The sequence below is a fragment of the Hylobates moloch genome, unplaced genomic scaffold, assembly GCF_009828535.3.
Source record: "Hylobates moloch isolate HMO894 unplaced genomic scaffold, HMol_V3 SCAFFOLD_17, whole genome shotgun sequence".
In the NCBI taxonomy this organism is placed as follows: Eukaryota; Metazoa; Chordata; class Mammalia; order Primates; family Hylobatidae; genus Hylobates; species Hylobates moloch.
The window spans coordinates 83,117,076-83,139,409 of NW_026652292.1; the positions used below are offsets into that span (position 1 = coordinate 83,117,076).

General features: G+C 52.2%; 1 protein-coding gene across 1 annotated transcript in view; it reads left to right on the forward strand.

Moving 5' to 3' along the window:
- The window catches only part of RNF212 (ring finger protein 212), a 49,873-nt gene extending 37,686 nt beyond the window's left edge, over nucleotides 1-12,187 (forward strand). The window contains exons 10-12 of the mRNA XM_032135365.2: nucleotides 10,027-10,099; nucleotides 11,479-11,645; nucleotides 11,980-12,187. Coding sequence (XP_031991256.2) covers nucleotides 10,027-10,099; nucleotides 11,479-11,645; nucleotides 11,980-11,984 — 245 coding nt within the window. The 3' untranslated portion in view covers nucleotides 11,985-12,187. The remainder of the gene's footprint in view (nucleotides 1-10,026; nucleotides 10,100-11,478; nucleotides 11,646-11,979) is intronic.
- Nucleotides 12,188-22,334: the final 10,147 nt, after the last annotated feature.

Sequence of the window (22,334 nt, forward strand, 5' to 3'; positions counted from 1 at the left end):
GTTTTAACTGTCTCAGTCCATAGTGTGCTATGTCTCTCCATTGATTAGAGCTTCTTTAGTTTCTCTCAAGAATCCTCAGTAATTTTCACTCTACAGGCCTTGTACTTTCTTGATAGACTTATACTTAGTTATTTCTTTTGTGTTGTTTGTTTGTTTTTGAGACAGAGTCTCACTGTGTCGCCCAGGCTGGAGTGCAGTGGTGCCATCTAAGCTCACTGCAACCTCCACCTCCTGGGTTCAAGCAATTCTTATGCCTCAGCCTCCCAAGTAACTGGGATTAATTACAGGCGTGCAGCACCACACCCGGCTGATTTTTGTAATTTTAGTAGAGACGGGGTTCACCATGTTGACCAGGCTGGCCTCGATCTCCTGGCCTCAAGCCATTCATCCACCTCAGCCTTCCAAAGTGCTGGGATTACAGGTGTGAGCCATCGCGCCTGGCCCTAGGTATTTCATTATTTTTTATGGTGTAATTTTCTTCATTTAATTTTTATATTGGTTATAGTTCACATGGTATGTCTTTTTCCATCCTTCTATTTTCAACCTGCCTGTGTCTTTGAATCCCTGATGTGCCTCTGATAGACAACATATGGTTAGATCTTGTTTTTTGATCTATTATAATCTATACCTTCTGATTTGATTGTTTAGTCCATTGGTATTTAATATAATTATTAATTTTTGTGGTTGGATTTGTGCCTGCTGTCTTTCTGTTTCTTGTTTTATATATGACAGGATTTTTAGTTTATCGGTATCTCCTTAACTGCCTTTGTTTGCAATAAATATTTTTATCATACCATTTTGCTATAGACTGATTTGAGTCCCCCCAAAATTCGTATGTTGAAGCCCTAACCTCCAATGTGACTGTATTTTGAGTTAGAACCTTTAGGAGGTAAAGTTAAATTAGCCCTAATCCAATAAGATTCATGTCCTCAAAACAAAACACACTATTCAATGGAGAAAGACACTATTCAGTGGGGGAAAGGACAGTTTTTTCGAGAAATGGTGTTGGGAAAACTGGATATCCACCTGCAGAATAGTGAAGTTGGACTGCTGCCTAACACTATGTGCAAAAGTTAATTCAAAATGGATCACGGACCTAACACCATAAAATAGCAAACTCTCTGAAGAAAACATAGAGCCAAAGGTTCACATGTTGGATGTGGCAGTGATTTCCTGGATATGATCCCAAAGCACAGGCAACAACAACAAAATTAAACAAACTGACCTCATGAAAATTTAAAATTTTTCCACATCAAAAGGTACCATCAACAGAGTAAAAAGGCAACCTGCAGAATCAGAGAAAATATTTGCAAATCTTATGTATCTAATAAGGGATTACAATCCAGAATACATAAAGAACTAAAACTTAACAACGAACAACCTGATTCAAAAATGGGCAAAGCCTGGGCGCAGTGGTGCACACTTGTCATCCCATCACTTTGGGAGGCCGAGGCAAGAGGATCGCTTGAGCTCAGGAGTTCCAGACCAGCCTGGGCAACATGGTGAAACCCCCACCTCTACAAAAAAACTTAAAAAGTAGTTAGGCATGGTGGCACACAACTGTAGTCCCGGCTAGTCGGGAAGCTGAAGTGGGCGAATTGCTTGAGCCTGGGGGGCAAAGGTTGCAGTAAGTAGAGATTGCGCCACCGCACTCCAGCCTGGGTGACAGTGTGAGACCCTGTCTCAGAAAAAAGAAAAGCGGAGGGCGGCAAATGACTTGAATGGGCAAAGTACACAAATGATCAATAAGCACATGAAAAGATACTCATCATTCATCATTAGAGAAATGCAAATCACAGCTATAGCAAGAGCTGGGTATAGTGGCTCATGCATGTAGTCCCAGCTATTCAGGAGGCTGAGGTGGGAGGACTGCTCGAGCCAAGGAGGTGGAGTCCAGCCTGGGCAACATAGCAAGACCTCATCTGCAAGAGAGAGAAAAAAAACAGCAAGATAATATGTCACGCCCATTAGGATGGCTACTATATATTTAAAAAATTGCCCCTCTGGACCAGGGTCCGGTGCGGAGTGCCCTTCGTCCTGGGAAATGGGGTGCAGCCAGAAAGGCAGCCACCCACTCACCCGTCACGCAACGCACATTCATGGGGAACCCGGCGCTAAACCATTCGTAGACAACCTGCTTCTGGATTGGGGTTTCGTACATAGCAGAGCAGCTCCCTCGCTGCGCTCTACTGAAAGTCAGCCCTCAACACAAGGATTTGTGAAAAAATAAATAAATAAGAAAAAAACAAATACAAAAAAAAAAATTGCACCTGTAGTCCTAGCTACTTGGAACACTGAGGCAGGATTGCTTGAGCTCAGGAGGTCAAGGCTGCATTGAACTGTGATTGCATCCCTGCACTCCAGCCTGGATGACAGAGTAAGATCCTGTCTCTTAAAAACAGAAACAGGCCTGGCACAGATGCCTGTAATCCCAGCACTTTGGGAAGCCGAAGCGGACAGATCACTTGAGGTCAGGACATCAAGACCAGCCTGGCCAACATGGTGAAACCTGTTTCTACTAAAAATGCCAAAACTAGCCAGGTGTGGTGGCACACACCTGTAGTCCCAGCTACTTGGGAAGCTGAGAGGCCGAGGTGGAGCTGAGCCTAGGAGTTCCAGACCAGCCTGAGCAAAACCCCCTCTCTACAAAAAATTATCCAGGCTGGTGGCGTACACCTGTGGTCCCAGCTTCTGGGCATGCTGAGGTGGGAGAATTGCCTGAGCCTGGGAGGTCAACTGCAGTGAGCAGTGATCATACCACTGCACCCCAGACTGGTTGACAGAGTGAGACCCCATCTCACAAAAAAAAAAAGAAAAGAAAACGAGAGAGGAGAATGGACAAAGAAGTAATCACATAGTTGAAGTCTGTGGATGCAGCTGTCCTCAAAGTATTTTTATGAAGATGGTTAAACCTGAGACAAACTTAAGAATTATTTGGTCTGCAGATGTTTTACTTTAAATAAATGTTTATTGTAATCATTTTTAAAAACCCAAAATAACAAGTGTTAAGGACACGGAGGAATCGGAAGCATGTGCACTGTTGGTGAGAATGTGAAATGGTGTGGCCTCTGTGGAAAACAGTGTGGCCCTTCCTCCAAAACTTAAAAACACAATTCCCAGATGATCCTGCATTTCAATTCAATACTCAAAAGAATTGAAAGCAGGGTCTCTAAGAGATGCTTGTATACCCAAGATCATAGTAGTATTATTCACAGTGGCTAAAACATGGGAGCCACCTAAGTGTCCATCAGATGAATGGATAGGCAAAATGTGTGTCTCCATACAATGGACTATGATTCAGCCTTAAAATGGAAGGAAACTCTGGCACATGCTACCGCGTGGATGAACATTGAGGACGCTATGCTAAGTGCATAAGCCAGTCACAGAAACAAATGCTGTGTGAGTCCACGTGTGTGAGGCAGTCAAAATCTTAAAGATGGAAAGTAGGATGGTGGCTGCCAGGGGCTGTGGGATGGAGGGGTGGGAAGCTCTCGTTTAATGGGAGTTTCACAAAATTTCATTTTCACAAAATGAAAACAGTTATAGAGATGGGTGGTGTGATGGTTGCACAGCATTAGGAATGTATTTAATACCAGTGAACTGTACACTGAAAATGGTTAAGGTAGGAAATTGTATCATCATAAATTTTCGAAAAACAAAAGAGACACCAGGGAGCTTGCTCACTAACTCTCTGCACACACACAAAAGAGGCCGTACGAAGACAGAGTGAGAAGGCTGCTGTCTGCAAGCCAGGACCCACATCAGCCAGCATCTTGATGGACTTGCCAGTCTCCAGAACTGCGAGAAATAAACTTCTGTTGTGTAAGCCACCCAGTCTGTGGTATTTTATTACAGAAGCCCAAGCAGACTAATACATGTTTTAGTTCTTCTGTTGCTACTTTATCTGTGTGCTTTATTATTTTAGTGATTCCTCTAGAGATTACAACATGCATCTTGAACTCACCACAGTGAACACTCACTGAGGTGAACACTGACTGAATTCCAGTGGAACGTAACCACATTGCTCCCATATAGCTCCACTTGCTCCCACCTACTTTGTCATGTTTATTTATGTACATATATGTGGGATCTATGTGTTATAAATCTAACAATATGGTGTCATTATTTTCTGAATTAAACTTACATTTCTTAAAGCCCTTTAGAGGAAAAAAATCTTTTATTCCATCATTCACAACATATTAACCATTTCCAGTTTTTTCTTGCAGGGAAGATTGGCTAGAAGTGAATTCTCTTCATTTTTTTTGTTTTTTTTTTCCATATTTGAATGTCTTTGTCTTCATTTAGAAGGATAATTTCACTGAATATACATTTTCTTGGTCGACTTTTTAGCCCTTGGTATATGTGTCATTCCTCTGTCTTCTGGCTTCCATTATTATTAATATTGGGTTTTTTCTTTTTTCTTTTTTTTTTTTTTTTTGAGACTGGGTACTCTGCCACCCAGGCTGGAGTGCAGTGGCTTGACCACGGCTCACTGCAGCCTGGACCTCCTGGGCTCAATCGATCCTCCCACCTCAGCCTCCTGAGTATCTTGGACTATAGGCATGCGCCACCACACCTGGCTAATTTTTCCTTTTTCTTTTTTTTTTGAGACTGAATCTCACTCTGTTGCCCAAGCTGGAGTGCAATGGCGTGATCTCACTGCAACTTCCACCTCTGGGTTCAAGTGATTCTCCTGCCTCAGCCTCCTGAGGAGCTGGGATTACAGGTGCCTGCCACCACACCTGGCTAGTTTTTGTATTTTTAGTAGAGACGGGGTTTCAGCATTTTGGCCAGGCTGGTCTCAAACTCCTGACCTCAGGTGATCTGCCCACCTCGGCCTCCCAAAGTGCTGGGATTACAGGCATGAGCCACCGTACCCAGCCATTTCCATTATTTCTGATGAGAAGTCAGCCGTTAATCATATTATCCTGTAGGTGACGAGTTGCTCTTCTCTTGCTGCTTTAAGTATTTTTCTTTTTGTCTTTCACTTACTAAAGCTTTATAGTAACTTTTGAAATTATGAAGTGTGAGTTTTCCAACTTTGTTCTTTTTTGAGATTGTTTTGCATATTTTGAGTTCCTTGCATTTCCATATGAATTTTAGGATCAACTTTCCCATTTCTGCTGACAAAGCAGGTTGAAATCTCGGTAGAGTTTTAATTCACCTTGTACATCAATGTAAGGAGTATTGCCATCTAATACTAACACTGCGTCTTCCAATCCCTGAATGTTGGACATAGCTTTCCCTTTATTTAGGTCTTTGATTTCTTTCAACGGTATTTTGCAGTTTTCAGTGAAGAAATCTTGCATTTCATTGGTAAAATGTATTCCTAAGTATTTTGTTATTTTGGTGCTACTGTAAATAGAATTGTTTTCTAACCTTTATTTTCAGATTTTCATTGCTAGTACATAGAAATACAACTGATTTTTAATAGATGGATCTTGTATCCTGCAATCTACTGAGTTCATTTATGAGCTCTGGGGATTTTTTTGTGGATTCTCTAGGGTTTTCTGTATATGGCAAATCATGTCATCTGCAAGTGGAGGTTATTTTACTTTTTCCTTTCCAACCACGATGCCTTTTATTTATCTTTTACTTTTATTTTTATTTTTTCACTTCCCATCCCACTGCAGGACTTTCATTTGTTTTTCTCACCTAACCGCCCTCTCTAGAACTTTCAATACAGTGTTGAATACAAGTGGCAAGAACAGACATCCTTGTCTTTGTTCTGTTCCTGATCTTAGGAGGAAACTTTCAGCCTTTCACCATGAAGGATGGTGTTCACTGAGGGTTTCCTGGAGGCGCCCTTTATAGGGTTGAGAAGTGCCCTTCTAGTCCTTTTTTGTCAGGAAGAAGTGTTAAGTTTTTCACGTGCTTTCTCTTTCTCTTTTGAGATGATCGTTGGGTCTTGTTCTGTTACCATGATGTGTTCATAGATGGAATTACTTCCATTGATAGAATATATTAATATGGTGTTGATTTCTGTATGTTGAAGGAACTGTGCATTCCTGAGATGAATCCCGGTTGGTCATGGTGTATGATCTTTCTTATACACTGCTGGATTTTGTTTGCTGGTATTTTGTTGAGGAATTTTGTGTCTGTATTCATAAGAGATACTGGTCAGCACACTTCAGCCTTGTAACGTTTCTGTCTGCTTTTGGCGTCAGGACCTCATTCTGTCCTCGTAGAATGAGTTAGAAAATGTTCCCTTCTTGGTTCTTTTTTTTTAGCATTTCTGATTTTGTGTTGAAAGCCCTATGCGTTGAGTCACTATCATATTTTCCTTTAATTCTTTGGCTCATTTACAGTAGCCGCCCTGAAGTCCTTAGGAAATGCGATCTGGGCCGCGCAGCCTGGGCCTCTGCCATCTGCCCTTTTCCCTGAGTGTGGTCACGCTTCTGTTTCTTTGCTTATCCCATAATTTGGGGCTGCAATCTGGACAACCTGGGTACTGTATTTGAGCAAGTCTGGATTCTTGTATTTTTATCCAAGGTTGTTTGATTGGTTTTTGTTTACTTGGGTATTTTACCTGGACCTAAGCTGGAGAATCTGTGTCCACGGCAGCCGCAGATGTGTCCGCTCATGGTTTCTGCTCTTTTCTTGTTGAGCTGAGATGTCCCGGGGTGTCCACCTGTCTTTACAGCTCAGCGGTTGGCCGCTGCTGTGTCTGTGGTTGTGCTCCAACACCACGCATCCCCGAGGCTCCCCATGGCCAACGATCTGTGCATGTGGGGAGCCGATATCCAGTCAGTTCCCGGTCCCCTGTGGCATCACTTTTGTGGCCGCACTGGATCCCCCTGCACATGCCTGTGCTGCTTCTGTCGGCCAGGGTTCCGGGGGAGCTGCCTCTGTCTGGCTCTCTTGTTCTCAGCATCTCCCTGTTATTTTTCTGACTGGTCCCTGCTCTCCTTACCCCTCCCCGGCCAGGGCTGTGGGCCTCTCCAGGTCCTGCAGATGGACCCCTTGTGGCTGATGAAAGTGTTCCCCTCCCACCTTGAGCCCACCCTCTCTGGAAGCAAAGCTGCTGGTCCTCAGCTACCCACCCTGGTGCAGCTGTGCTCTTGCTGGGTAGAGTGGGGTAGGGGGAGGTGGAGCAGCTGCTTATACGCTGCTGGATTTGGTTTGCTGGTATTTTGTTGAGGAATTTTGTGTCTGTATTCGCCCTCAGGCTGGGAAGCCAAGTCCCGCTCCTCCCAAAGCTGCAGCGGGATTTCAGGAGGCAGTGTGTTCTGATTTCAGGGGGCAGTGTGTTCTGATTTCAGGGGGCAGTGTGTTCTGATTTCAGGAGGCAGTGTGTTCTGATTTCAGGGGGCAGTGTGTTCTGATTTCAGGGGGCAGTGTGTTCCGATTTCAGGAGTCAATGTTTTCTGATTTGTTGTCTGCCTTGAATTGATTTCCAGAGGCCTGAATGGTTGTTTCTACCATTTTGTCCAGTTTCGCACTTGGCTTCGTAGAGATAACTCACTGATTTCTGCTCCACTGTAGCCAGCAGTCCTCCTCAACAAGCACTCATTGAATGAGTTGGTGAACGGCAGGTCCTGGACCCCTCACATGCTGGAGCGGCAGGCAGGCCATCTGCGTTGTCTGCCCTGCAGACTCACTGAGCAGTGTGTGGGGCTGTCTGACCTGTCAGCAGGGGCGCAGGGCGCTCACTCCTCCGTACGCGCTCCCCTCCAGAACACAACACAGTGGATCTGGCATCACAGGGAAACAGGCTGTTGGGCATCCAGATGGTGAAATTTACTCTCTTCAAATGTCAGCATGTTTCAGTTAAATTTTTCAAATGGACATCTTTGTGAAACATATTAAATAGCATTACTCCCCTGAACGGAGACCGCTGTGCTGGAAGGTGTGTGGGAATGGGTTGTCCCTCTGGTCACCTGCTTCTTAGTGGGACTGAAACCCAGCACCCCCTTGGCACCCTGAGGAGCTCCTCCCACCTGAGGGCTGCTGTGCTCTGGAGAGCTGTTCTGGCTCTGGGTGGCTTTCGGGCCCTCCTCTAGCACTCCCTGGCGGCCCCTTTCTCCAAGCCACCGCTCTTCAGGATGACGCCTGGTGCGACTTCTCAGCAGAACCTGAAGGACTCCTCAGGATTCTCCAAGCCCTGTGGGATACGCAGGGGGCTGAGCGGCAGGGGTCTTTTGGGTCTGAGATCCTATGGCCCACACTTGGCTCTCTGAGCACTGCTTGCCAGACCCTGGGTGAATTGTTGGCCTCTTGGGTCCTCAGTCTCTTCGTCTCTGTTGATAATAGTTATCTTGAAAAATTTCCATTGAGTAAATAGGAAACAATTTCTTTCTTTTTTTTTTTTTTTTTTTTTGACGGAGTTTCGCACTCTTGTTGCCCAGGCTAGAGTGCAATGGTGCGATCTCAGCTCACCGCAACCTAACCTTAGCCTCCTGGGTTCAGGTGATTTTCCTGCCTCAGCCTCCCTAGTAGCTGGGATTACAGGCATGCGCCATCACGCCTGGCTAATTTTGTATTTTTAGTAGAGACAGAGTTTCTCCATGTTGGTCGAGCTGGTCTTGAACTCCCGACCTCAGGTGATCCGCCCACCTCTGCCTCCCAAAGTGTTGGGATTACAGGCGTGAGCCACCACACCCAGCCAACAATTTCAACTGACCATACAGTATTGAGCATGAGTTACTTAACAAAAGATACCTGCCATCGTTATTATTTGTGGTTGTGTGTTCAATGTACAGGGTTTCGTTTTAATCAAGTGGTGTGAGGCTGACGGATGAGGAGGCAACGGCTATGAGGAAAGGAGTTTCCACTCATAGTTTCCCAGAGACCCCCAGGGAGGGAGTGAGGGGAGACCAAGCTCCTTGGTTGTGGTTCTCATGGGAGGATCAGGCAGGGTGAGTGGAACAGGCCGCCCAGGCTTGGGGTTGGCTCTGAACACGGGCTCTGGATTTGTTGGCTTTCATGTCAGAAGTGTGCTCACCGTGGCCTCCTGCCTCTAGGAACTGGCTGTCCCTAGGAGGGCAGTCTCTGCAGGGTCCACAAGCCTCCAGATGCCAAACCGTGATACAAGACAGAAGTGAAGGCAGCACTCACACAGCCTAGTAAGACAGCTTTCCTTCTTGCTCTTAGCTGTTCTTTGGAGCCTTCTCAGGGTCACCTGCAGACTGAGGAGTTACGATGCCTCCCGCAGGCAGCATCCTCACAAGGTCCGCACAGCCCCGGGGCAAAGACAAGACCCCCGTCGGGGGCACGGAGGCTGCCTTGTGCTCGGGTCCTCCTACCCCACAAGCCCGCAACCCCCCGACGTGCCGCAGCAGGCAGGGCACTGGCCAGTCACCAGTCACTGCGCTGGGGAAGCCTAATGCTCGGGCTCCCTCACTGGGTGGCTTTCCCAGCCTGGGGTCCAGGAGCAGGTGTTGCTGGAGAACTCAGTCGCCACATGTCCCCTTTCACGTTACAAGGCGCCTGGAGAAAGCAAACATGGGTGGGGCACTGAAAGAACTTCTGGATGCGCTTTTGCCCTTCCGGCAGTTCTCAGGGTAGCAGGAGCCAAGGCTTGGGAGAGGAGGGAGAGGAAGCTCGTGCTCCAGATGCTCACTGAGTACCCGTGTATGCCAGGCACAGTCCGCATGCCCACAGCTGCCCCCGTGACGGGCAGGCCCCCCTCGCAGAGCCCACGGGCCGAGGGCCCCTCAGTGAGGCTGAAACTCAGCTGGGGCTGGCCAGTTCGTTTCCAGGTCTTGCTATCCAGCTGCCGATGATTCAGATGGCTTACATATTCTGTAAGCTGCAGAGGTGCATCAAGGTAGAAAGATTAAAATGTAGGATATTTACACCCTCCTGTGGAAAACCTGGGGCTTCTCAGAGTGTCGTGTTGGCACCAGGGCTGCCCGCGACCTAAGAGGACCTCGCGTGCCTGTGTGGCTCTGCCTGCCACTGCCCTCGTGGCAGGGAGGCAGTGACAGCTACAGAGAAGCGCAGCAGGCCGGCCTGGTCGTCGTCCTCAAAGCACCGTGATGTGTTAATGTGAACGACTCGTGTTTTATTCTTGTTCCACCACAGGCAGCGTCTCCTCCCGGGGCCCCGAGCATCCCGGCCTGACACCAAGTCAGAGGAGCGTGGGAAAGTCTCTCAGGTAGTGCCCCCTGCAAACACCTTCTTCACAGCGTTTTAACCCCCGCAAGCACCTTCTTCACAGCGTTTTAACCCCCGCAAGCACCTTCTTCACAGCGTTTTAACCCCCGCAAGCACCTTCTTCACAGCATTTTAACCCCTGCAAGCACCTTCTTTCACAGCGTTTTAAAGGAAGTTGTCAGCAAAATAAAACTCATCATCATCCCACTCACCAGAGAGAATTACTGCTAAAAGTTTAATATGTTGCTTTTCATCCCTGTTTTTAGCGCTTTGAGTCAGGTTTTGTTGTATATACCACTTTAGAGTTTGCTTTTTTTTTTTAGCCGGAGTCTCGCTCTTTGTTGCCCTGGCTGGAGTGCAGTAGTGCGATCTCGGCTCACCGCAACCTCTGCCTCCTGGGTTCAAGTGATTCTCCTGCCTCAGCCTCCCGAGTAGCTAGGATTACAGGCATGTGCCACCACACTCAGCGAATTTTGTACTTTTAGTAGAGATGGGGTTTCACCGTGTTGGTCAGGCTGGTCTCGAACTCCCGACCTCAGGTGATCTGCCTGCCTCGGCCTCCCAAGGTGCTGGGATTACAGGCATGAGCCACCGTGCCTGGCCGGGAGGTTGCTTTTTTGAAGCTAAGATATAACGTAGGCATTTGCCCTGTTGCTAAAAACTTCAAAAGAACCACGTGGTGACTGCATGCTATTTTACCACAGGAATAGGCCGTGGGTCAGCAGGCGTCTTCTATAAAGGGCAGGTAGTAAATATGTTTGGCTTTTGGGGCAGCTGCTCAGCTCCGCCTCTGTATTGAGAAGGCCGGGGCAGGCAGTGTGTAAATTAATGGGTGTGGCTGGGTTCCAGTAAAACTTTATTTACAAAAACAGGTGGCAGGCTGGACTCAGCCCCAGCCCCGGAACAGAGCACAGTTCACCTCTCCATGCTCTTCTCAGACCTCTGGGTGGCCTCCCACTCTGTCTGCTGCATATTTAAGCACACGCCGATGTCTCTGTCAACTGAACGCGTGTGTTCAAAGGTCTGGTGGTCTCTCTAAAAGGCAGACCCTCCCATGTCAGCCCCCCAGAGCCCTTGAGCGGCTTTTGATGCCTGTGGTCCAGTCCACCCCTGGCTGCCTGCAGGCCTCAGCATTCTTTCACGCCCCCCTCCTGTCCCCGCTGGCCTGGGTTGTCGACCCTCCTTGGGTGCCCACGGGCCCTGCAGCATCTGTCCACATCTTCTGCTGGCTGCCTGGCGGGGGTGTGCATGCTGGTCAGAGGTACTCAGAGATGCTTTTGAATCCAGGCCTTTAAAACCACAAAACGGTCAGTGCTGTAATTGTCGTGTCACCAGAGATGCTCGGAGCATTCATGATTTTGTGTTTCTTGAATTTATTAGGGTTCCACCTCTGCAAATCCCCTACAAGGGACCACCGCTAACGCCAACACCACAGTTACCAGGGAGAGCAGGAAGAGGGGACTCTCCAAGCTTCGGGGGCTCCCAGGCAAGGCCGCCCCACCGGCCGCCCATCAGCATCTCCAGCCTGCTGCAGAGGCAGTGTTTAGGCAAGTGCTCAGCCAGCCTCAGGAAGAAAACGCTCTTGGGAAAGCGCGTGTGTAAAGAAGCCCTTTAACTGAGCGTGTGCCAAGGGCAGACCCGGAGCTCTAAACGTTCTCAAGAGCTGTGTTTCTGAGCTTTGCCTTAGTTGTTCAGAAACGCAGTAATGTTCACTTTTATATTCATTGTGAACTTCCAAAATTATGACTTAAACATATTGATAATACTCTGAAAATACTAAGATGACATCTGAATTTTTTAAAATACACATTTTAGTGAATAAACTCTTGTCCCCACCTTATTTTTTGTGTGTAACATGTGCACCCTCATTTTCCCCAACAGTGTGAAGTTCTGAAGTCATTTCAAACACAAAGTTGATGTGTTTTCACCGTGACTCTCGATACCTCCTGCGGGACCTGCTCACCTTGGGGCATCCAGCCACCCGCTCTGCCCCCTTCCAGTCCTCCAGCCTTCGTGCCCACCAGCATGTGTACGTTACACAGCCAGTGCGACTGTACTTTCTCTCTTGATTAAATAATTAAGTAATGTAGTCGAATACAGTGTGTTTCTGATTATCAGGAGTAGCATATATGTGATATGTTTGCAACTTTACTCTTAACAACTTGGAACTTCCTTAAAATGTTGATGCTGGAGGCAAAACGAACACCTGCCTGTTGATTTACTGTTAGAAGGTTCTGGCTGCAGCTCCTGGGGGAGACAGGTCTGCTGTGGGGTGCGCACGCAGCATGGGTCGGCTCCGCCACATCCTGTGTTAGGTGATTACTACGCATTCTGTTCTCACAGCGCTCACAGCTGGCCTGTGATGCCGGCTTCAGCAGATGAATCTCTGTCAGGTCTGGAGATGAATTCCGGGCCTGAGCTCGCCCTGCAGATGCGGCCTGCGTGGGTGGAGCCGCCGCCTCCGTCAGGAGGGTGGGGTCTCCTGCAGGAGACGCCCCTGTGCACGTGGCTCCCAGAGTCTCAGAGCTCACGTCTCCGGGACCACACAGGGTTGGAAAAGAGGCTTATGGGGTTCGTTCTAATCTTTTAGTTTGCATTTACCTAAAAAGTGCCAAAGAACTTTGTTATCTCACTCGAGTTAACCAAGTTAACAGCAGCCGAGCACCACGTGAAGCAGGAGAATCCTCACCTTCACTGTAGGCGGAGCTGAGGCACTGCCAGGCTGCAATAGAAACTTTATTTCAGGTGAGGCGTCCCTGCCTTCACAGCAGCCTCCCAGGCGCCTCCCCTGGGCCCTCCAGATGCCAGGATGCCTGGGCTGCTGGACACAGGGTGCCCATGTCCTTCTGGAAGTCATGGCATTCATGGCTGTCCCGGATTGACTGTCCCCTCTGCCAGGAGCTGACTGTCCCCTCCAGGAGCTGACTGTTCCCTCTGGGAGCTGACTGTCCCTTCCAGGAGCTGACTTTCCCCTCTGGCAGCTGACTGTCCCCTCCAGGAGCTGACTGTCCCCTCTATGAGCTGACTATCCCCTCTGGGAGCTGACTGTCCGCTCCACCGGGAGCTGACTGTCCCCTCCGGGAGCTTACTGTGCTCCAAAAACTCGTGCTGAAATCAGATATGCAAAAATCTTGTAGTAACGTGCATGTTCTAAGTTGGTTTCATTCCCAGAAATTTCAAAACGTAAAATCACTAATCAAATTATGGCACTGGTGTTTCATTCCCTGTGTGTGCTATGTGATATGTACATGCGGGCTTCACACGTCCAGCTGCAGGCTACATGTGAAATACAAGCGGTAGGAATCGCTTCTCTTCCTGCAGCTGCCGTTCTCACGGTTTACCTCGCAGGGCTCGGCTCAGTCTGCAGCGGCCGCCCTGGTTCTGGCAGGTGGACTTGCTGGACCTGATCCCGCAAAGGAACGTGGCCAGGGCCGTCCTCATGCCTGTGGTGTTCCTTAGGGGACTTCTTTGAAAACTTTGCCAAGAAATGTTGCCCCAGGGCCGCCCGCCACCGCCTCACCCTCCCTCCAGGCAGCGCCGGGCCCTTCTGTCTGGGGGCTGATGAGTGGTGCCTGATTTTAAAATTGCAGTTTCTTCCATCACTTCATCGTTCGAGACATAAACTTGAGGCCATACTTGTAGCATTTTCTGTTCTTTAGTGCTGTTGTTTTTCACAGTTGAGGCTGCATTTAGCCAGGGTCCACCCCGCAGCACCTGGTTCTGTCCAGACATTCGCCAGGGGCAGCCCTCGCGCCTCGATTTGCCACGGGCCCACCTCGGCACACCTTTCTTTCCTTTCCACTGATTGTCACCGGAAAAGGCACAATTTAGTAAAACACCCAGACAGTGGCACGAGCCTACTCCGTGGATGGAGGCGACAGACAGCACTGCCGAGGCAGAACTCCCTCCTGTCCTCACGCAGTGCAGGAAAGGCCACGTTCAGCCCAGGAACAGCAGCGCAGGGCCTGAGGGATGATGCGTGAAGGCACGAGCTGTGTGAAACAAGACTGTGAAAGCCCAGGGTCAGCCGTGGGGTCGTGATGGAGCAGCAGAGACTGGCAGGGGGCAGGACCACGGAGGGGCAGTGCCCTCAGCTCTTCATGCGCGTCCTGGGCTAGAAGTGGGCGGCACCTTTTCTGCGGGCTCTGCCACTCCCACATGTGGGTGTACTGCAGCCAAGCCTTTCCCCACACCCCCCACCACCTGCCGTGAGTTGTCCTGCCCGGTGGTGTCTTGTGGGCTGTGCTGCAGGCAGTGCGGGGCTGCCTCCACCACTCGCGGCGCAGCTGTGATTCAGGGCCAAGACATAACCTGGGGCTGAGTCCCCCACCGCTGTGCAGCCTCACTCATCATCCCTCAGGCCCAGCACTGCCGTGAGGACAGGTGGGAGTTCCGCCTCGGCAGTGCTATCCATTGGCTCTGTCCAAGGAATAGCTTTGTGCCACTGTCTGGATGTTTTACTAAATTTTGCCTTTTTTGGTGAAAAAAATGGTTCCCTGCGGTATTAGTCTGTTCTCAACGCTGCTAATAAAGGCATACCCAACCGAGACGGGATAGTTTATAAAGGAAAAAGGTCAAATGGACTCACAGCCCCACATGGCTGGGGAGGCCTCACAGTCACAGTGGAAGGCAAAGAAGGAGCAAAGGCACATCTTACATGGCGGCAGGCAGAGAGTGTGCGCAGGGAACTGCTCCTATAAAACCATCAGATCTTGTGAGACTTATTCACTCTCATGAGACCAGCATGGGAAAGACCCGCCCACATGATTCAGTTACCTCCCACCCGGTCCCTTCCACAATGTGGGAACTATGGGAGCCACAGTTCAAGATGAGATTTGGGTGGGGACACAGCCAAACCACATCACCTGCCCGTTTGAGCACCATGTCCACAGTTCAAGATGAGATTTGGGTGGGGACACAGCCAAACCACATCACCTGCCCGTCTAAGCACCACGTCCACAGTTCAAGATGAGATTTGGGTGGGGACACAGCCAAACCACATCACCTGCCCGTCTAAGCACCACGTCCATCTCATCAACCAGCACAGCAAGGCCCTCTTGGTGATGGCATAGGGAGGCAGTTGCCAACAAGACATGTGGTTCGAGCTGTGTGTGTTACAGGAAGTCCAGAAGTGCCAGGGGAATGGACACATTGCTCACTGTGATTTTTATTTTCTCGCTAAGCTTCTGAGTTTTGAGGGAAAAAAAATATTTGAGACTAAAACTAATGTTTATAGACAGATGTCACTAATGCTGGGTGGGATTTGGAGGAAATGCTGGAGAAGGAACTCGGCCAGGAGGAAGGAAGCCGTTCACTGGACGGATTAGTGCAGACGGACAGCATTCCTCAGGAAAATAATGTGATGTTTGCTCAACCTGACCACACTTTGTTTCCTTCAAGATGTTTGCCACTAATAATGCTGTTGTCTGCAAATTAAATGAAAAATGGTCATTTTGCTGGCAGTGTGAGAATGTTTAGTTTCATAGCTAGTTAACAAACATAGGCAAAATACTTCCGGGTTAACAGTGGCCTCAGCCACCTTTCCGTCCATTCCCGTCCGAGCTACCCGCGGCCTCTGCAGCAGTGCTGGCCGGCAACACTAGAGGGCACTAGACCAAGGGAGCCTGAGCGGTGCCCGCGCCCGTCTGGGAAACTGTTTAGTGCTGCCCGCCGAGTGTAAAAGCGTTGAGCAACTCAGCAAAGCGACGACCTGGGCTGATGAGGCAGGATTCGGAGGCTCCGTTTGCTGTGCGTGAAGGCAGTGCCCAGCAGGCACGGCCAGCGCTCGTGCCACGCCATCCGCCAGCTGCTTGGCTTATCCACGACCAGGGAAGCAGCGGGGCATCCTCAAGCTGCTCTGTGTGGGGTGCTCTCTGTGAAACAGCAGCAGCAAACCCAGAAGCCGAGGTTAGACACTCAGCATTCAAGGAAAGAATGCAGAGGCAGAGGCCGTGGCGCTCAGAAACTGCCGTATTTAGAGAACAGGCGGAGCCATAGGGTAAGTCTTTAGACTGGATTCTTGTTTCTACAAGTAGCGCAGACCCCCACCATGGTCCTTCAGAAGCAAATGCACAGCATGGACATAAAACGATGAGACCAACTGTGAACTTCTCAGGGTGGCTCCACAGCCTGGGCTGTGCCTTACGATGCATTATATTCAAATGTGTCCAATGATGTGATTTGCATCTTCTACCTAATCCATTGATGGGTAATCAGCATTTTACTCCAGTAGATACTAAATCAATATTTGACTATTTCTCCACCATCATGGCTCCCGATTCCTCGTGGCCCCAACTGTGGCAGACACCTGGAGATGGAGTGGCTGAGGGGCATCCCCAGGCCTCTCCCCAGCTGCTGGGCCCAGCCTCCACCTTCAGGGGCTCCCCCACTCGTAGCACAGCACCTTCTACATCTGTTTCTGGTCTTTCAGAATTCCTATTTTGTTGGACTGAGGTTCTTTGTTTTGATTTTAATAAAAATGGGGTCACACTTAGCCTGACCAACATGGCAAAACCCCATCTCTACTAAAAATACAAAAATTAGCCAGGCGTGGGTGGCACACACCTGGAATACCAGCTACTTGAGAGGCTAAGATGGGAGAATCACTTGAACCTGGGGGGCAGAGGTTGCAGTGAGCCAAGATCGTACCACTGCACTCCAGCCTGGGCAACAGAGTGAGACTCTATCTCAAAAAAAAGGGGGGGTCACACCTGAGGTTGTTCCATGGACTGGCCCCTTTGTGTGGCGTGAGCTCTTGTAGCTCACTCACAGAAGTGAAGCACGACTGCGTGTTCCGCTCTGAGAGGCACCGCGGCTTCCTCTCTTCCCTGTCACAGACAGCGCAGCCGTGAGCACCACTGCATCGTCCTCGGCGACGAGCCAAGCCCGGGGGTCCTCCTGGGCCACATCTCTTGCCGGGCACCAGCCTCCTCCGCCCCTTCGGCACTCACCAGCCAAGCTGCAAGGGGTATACTGAGGAGCAGACAGGCAGCGCTTCCATGTCGGTGCCATGCCCAGCACCCTGACGGAACACGTGACCGAGGACACGGGTGCAGTGGGAGGCAGGGGGCTGAGACCCTGAGCAAGTCATGAGCAGGCCGCACTCTGAGACCCTGTCCCAGGAGGGGAGCAAGGCTGAGGGAGGGGAGCAGAAGGCCGGTCTCAGTGCTGGGGACTGGGTAGGACCCAGGCAGCCTGGGGTGAGGGGGTGCTAGGGCTGGTGGGGAGGGGAGAAGTTGGGAGGTCTGGAGGGGCAAGGGTGACTAGAGTTCCAACGATTCCTCTGATGAGTTCTGTCAGTCCTGACCGGACGGGGATTGGGGGATCAAGGCTCAGAGCTGCCACAGAGGAGGGCCTCAGTGAGGAGATGGATTTGAGCAGTGCCTGCCTGAGTGGTGGGACAGAGAGCCAGGATCTGTGGCCACAGGGGAGGCCAGGGCCCCGGGACCCTGGGCAGGAGCTGCCGGCTGTGCTGGGGGGCAGTGATGGAGAAGAGGGCAGGAAACCCAAGGGAAGCTGAGTGACAGGGTTTGGCTGTGTCCCCACACAAATCTCACCTCGAATTGTACTCCCCATAGTCCCCACGTATCAAGGGCGGGACCAGGTGGAGGTGACTGGATCATGGGGTGACTCCCCCAAGCTGTTCTTGCAATACTGAGTGAGTCATGAGATCTGATGGTTTCATCAGCGTCTGGCACTTCCCCCGCTTGCACTCACTCCGTCCTGCCGCCCTGTGAAGAAGGGACCTGCTTCTCCTTTGCCTTCCACCATGACTGTAAGTTTCCTGAGGCCTCCTCAGCCATGCTCAACTGTGAGTCAATTCAACCTCTCTCTTGTAGAAATTACCCAGTCTTGGGCAGTTCTTTATAGCAGCGTGAGAATGGACTATTACGCCGCGGAAGGGCGTGAGTGATTCTTTGGCTCAGCCAAGATGGGGAAGGGCAGCAGGTGAGAGGCTGAGGGGCAGAGCTGGAGCCGAGTTGGGGGCAAGTCAGGCACAGGCACAGAAGGGGACAGTAGACAGTGCCACTGGGTTGAGACATCTGGGGGTCTCTCCTGCAGCTCAAGAGACTGGCATGTGGAGAGCCATGGCCAGGCTTGGTTGAGAAAGTCACTCACTACAAAGCAGAAGCAGCCACATGTGGCCGGAGTGGCCAGCGTAGGGCCCCTGGTACGGGAGAGTGGGTATCCGGCCACGTCCGAACCTCTGCCCCACACTGCAGCCTCCCGCGGGGACCCTCCGGGAGACCCATGTGTGGGCGCCTCCCATCGGATACGCGGAGGGGCGCAAGGTTCCTCGTGCCCTGTGCTTGGGGCAGCCCATCAGTCTAACTGTGCTGCAGTCGCCTGATGCAGGTGCATGTTCCGAAGGCAGATGAGCTCACAGGAGCTCCTGCAGCAGGCTGGGCGTCTATCTGGGGCACTCTGGGTGTGCTTCCATTTCTAATAGGAGAGAGTTCATATTCAGGCCCCTCGGGCCGGCACAAAGCCCCAGGGGTAACAGATGCTCCCCACAGACGCTGGGGCCCCGCCCTCAGGATGGCCTTTCCTTTCCTCGCCCTGAAGAGTTTTCACCACCACCACCCTTTCCCGCCTTCTTCACCTAAATCATCACCAAAGCAGGCTGGGTACTTCTTGGAAAGAGACCAGCCTTCCTAAGTGAGGGTCTCGCTCCGCGTCGGATCGGGTGGCTTTCCCGAGGCCGAGTGTCCACTGCACACTGTGGCGGCCGGCTGGGCCCGGCCTTCCTTGGCAGCCACCTCGAGGAGTGCAACTGACTGGCATCTGGCAGAAGTCTCATTCTTAGCTTTAAAATCTCCATGGATGAATAGTGTAAAGCAAGGTATTGGTTTACAATCGCTAGATGTGTTTATCAAAAGTGAAAGAATTTCCAGCTAGCACTATTTTCCCAACTGCAGCAAAGTAAACACCTGCAGGCTGCCGAGAGGGGGTGACGATTTGACCTTCGCGAAGTTGTCGCTACCAGGACACAGCATCTGCAGTGGGGCTGCCCTGCCCTGGGCCTGGCGTTGGGAACCCAGGAGCAGGTGAGATGGCCTGGGTTTGGTGTGGGGGGCGGGGGGGGGCGGTGTGCAGCAAACAGGCTGCCTGGAGGGCGTGGAGAACCCTGGGCTTCCACCGCCAGCCGCGGCAGACAGAATTTTATTGAAAGAACAATCCAGAAAGCCCCCAGAACTGACAGGAAGGCCAGGGAGAAGCCAGGCTCGGGAAGTCGGCAGGCTGGAAGGAGATGGGTCCGGCCACACCTGCAGACCTGTCACGGTGGACGCCCCTGCAGCCTGGGCTCGGCCTGGATGCTCGCCGCCTCCGAGAGACACCCAAATCCCCGCACCCGGGCCTGAGTCGCCTCAGCGGTTCCCGCGCCTCTGCATGGACCTCCAGGCAGGTGTGCCCACCCACTGCCAGGCGGGAGGAGCCGCGTGCACCTGGCCAGCTGCCGGGTGGCACCCTGACGCTGACCTGACCTGGACCCCCAAATCAAGGGGAGTTGGGGCCGGGCAGCCTGAAGGCGCAGAGCCCCCTCCCCAGCCACGAGCTTGGTTGCCAGGAAGCCTCTGCTGCCGCTCTGGAGAGGATGAAAATGCGTTCAAACCCAAGCAACTATAAACACGAAGAAAGGTTTTGAACACGTTTTCTTTTCAGACTAAGAGGAAATTCCTAAAATTCTTCTGTGGTAAAACCAAGACTACACACCGAATTCACATTGGAGCGCGGCTGGGGAGGCATGGCTCCGGAAGGGCTCGGGAAGGGCTGGGGAAGGGCTGGAGAAGGGCTGGGGAAGGGCTGGGGAAGGGCTCGGGAAGGGCTGGAGAAGGGCTGGGGAAGGGCTCGGGAAGGGCTGGGGAAGGGCTGGAGAAGGGCTGGGGAAGGGCTCGGGAAGGGCTCGGGGAGGGCTCGGGGAGGGCTGGGGAAAGACTCGGAAGGGCTCGGGAAGGCTCGGGAAGAGCTGGGAGGGCTCGGGAAGGGGGTGGGGAAAGGCTTGGGAGGGCTCGGGAAGAGCTGGGGAAAGGCTTGGGAGGGCTCGGGAAGGGCTCGGGAAGGGGCGGGGAGGGGGCGGGGAAGGGCTCGGGAAGGCTCGGGAAGAGCTGGGAGGGCTCGGGAAGGGGGTGGGGAAAGGCTTGGGAGGGCTCGGGAAGAGCTGGGGAAAGGCTTGGGAGGGCTCGGGAAGGGCTCGGGAAGGCTCGGGAAGGGGGTGGGGAAAGGCTTGGGAGGGCTCGGGAAGGGCAGGGGAAGGGCTCGGGAAGGCTCGGGAAGGGTTCCGGAAGGGCTCGGGGAGGGCTCGGGAAGGCTCGGGAAGGGTTCCGGAAGGGCTCGGGGAGGGCTCGGGAAGGGCTCGGGGAGGGCTCGGGAAGGGCTCGGGGAGGGCTCGGGATGGGCTCGGGGAGGGCTCGGGAAGGCCTCCGGAAGGGCTGGGGAACGGGTCGGGGAGGACTCAGGGAGGGCTGGGGGGTTGCTGGGGAAGGGCTCGGAGGCAGAGGGCACCGGGCACTGAGACTCGCAGAGGCGGCCGATTTCCTGAGAGCCTTCCTCGAGAGGCAGCTCGGCGGGCACCCCCTCCGCCAGACTCCGAACTCCAGTTCTCACCACTGTCTTTGCAAACCCTTCTCTGAAGACCTGGAGAGGCCCCCATGTCCCCGCAGAGGGATGACCAGTATTGCAGACGCAGCTCACGGAAGAGCGCCCAGCCAGCTCCGGCACCCACCCTGGCCAGAGTGCTGTGCCCGTTCATACCGGGTCTGCTCAGGGGCCCCCCCTCCACCCACACCCCCCATCAATAGAGCCTTTTGTGACTTTCAGCTGGGAAAGAATGCCACACTTAAAGAACAGTTAACGATATTAGCGTTGATGCCAGAACCCGGCTGCCCTAACACGGATTCCCCCGCTGTTGATGGCTTGTCTGTTTGCTTTGTCATGCGGGCTGCACACACCCACAGTCGTGTGCAGGACTCCGGTCGTTCCTGGGATTGGCCCTGCTCTTGGCCTGCCACAGACGTGTGGCCACCTTGGCCGTGATGCCAGGAACGTGCAGAGACGGACGTTCCCACCCTGACTTTCTCCTGGCCTCAAGCGGCTGGGGCTGCTAGGCAGCATCCTTCCTGGCCACGCCAGGCTGAGAGCAGTGCACAGCCAGGACCCCAGGGGCCGGGACCTGCAGTTTCCACCCGTGTGGGGAAGGGAGGGCATTGCCATTATCACCAGAGTCTCCACAGGCACCAGGGTGAGGATGACCAGAGCCACTGGAAATCAGACAAAGCCTGGAATCTTGGGGGAAGCAGAGGCGGCCCCTGGCCTGCATTGTATGGGGGGCTCAGGGCTCAGATGCCTCTCAGAGCCACTGTTCCTCGGGCCAGGCTCATTCAGACACGTGGCTGGGTCTGACCACAGTCTCAGGCGATGGGCATGGGGCAGGGGTCTGAGGCTGGGAACAGACACTCAGCCCCTCTCCGAGTCTGGCAGGAGGGCAGCTCGGGAGCTGGCCTGGGCCAGTGACTGCCCCCAGGCAGGACCAGGTGATTCCAAAGGCAGCAAAAGATGTTCTCCAAAGCTGCCTGCGAGACAGGACCGGGGCTGCAAGGTTCATCCCTCATTTTTCCAAATGTAGTAGACTTAAATCATCACCATAGTTACTTGGAAAACTGCTTTCACAAGAGCCCATATGACCGCAGGAACAGAAAAACACTCATGGCAGTGAGGTTGCTTTGGCGGACACCCGCCAGGTGGCCCCACCAGGGCTCACAGCTCAGGAGTTGCCTTAAACAGGGCAGCTCCAGCTCGGTTCTCAGCCGTCCAGGCAGCAGAAAGCAACGCAGGACCTGGCTCCGTCCTCACGGAACGTGTGGGCTGGGAAGGCCTCACATGCCTGGCACGGGGCCGGGGCTCCCCAGGACCTTCAGAGCACCAGGCACCTACCCTGGCAGCTGGGGAGGGCAGGACTTACGGGACCTTCATCTGCTCCAGACCCTCAGAGCTGCGTTTTCCCCAAGGGAAGGGAAACGTGGCTGCAGGAACTCAGGAGGGCTGGAAAGAATGTGGTTCTTGGACCTTCAGAAACCTCAGGAATCCACTCTCAAGAAATGTCTTTTCTGCCCTCATAGAAACACTGAGAAACGTGGCCTTAAGCCCGATGGAGCCCAAGGCTGTCTGCGATTCAGGCACCGGAGGGCTCGGACCTGCATCTAGGGTGGGTTGGGGGTCTTGGCGCCAGAACACCAGGA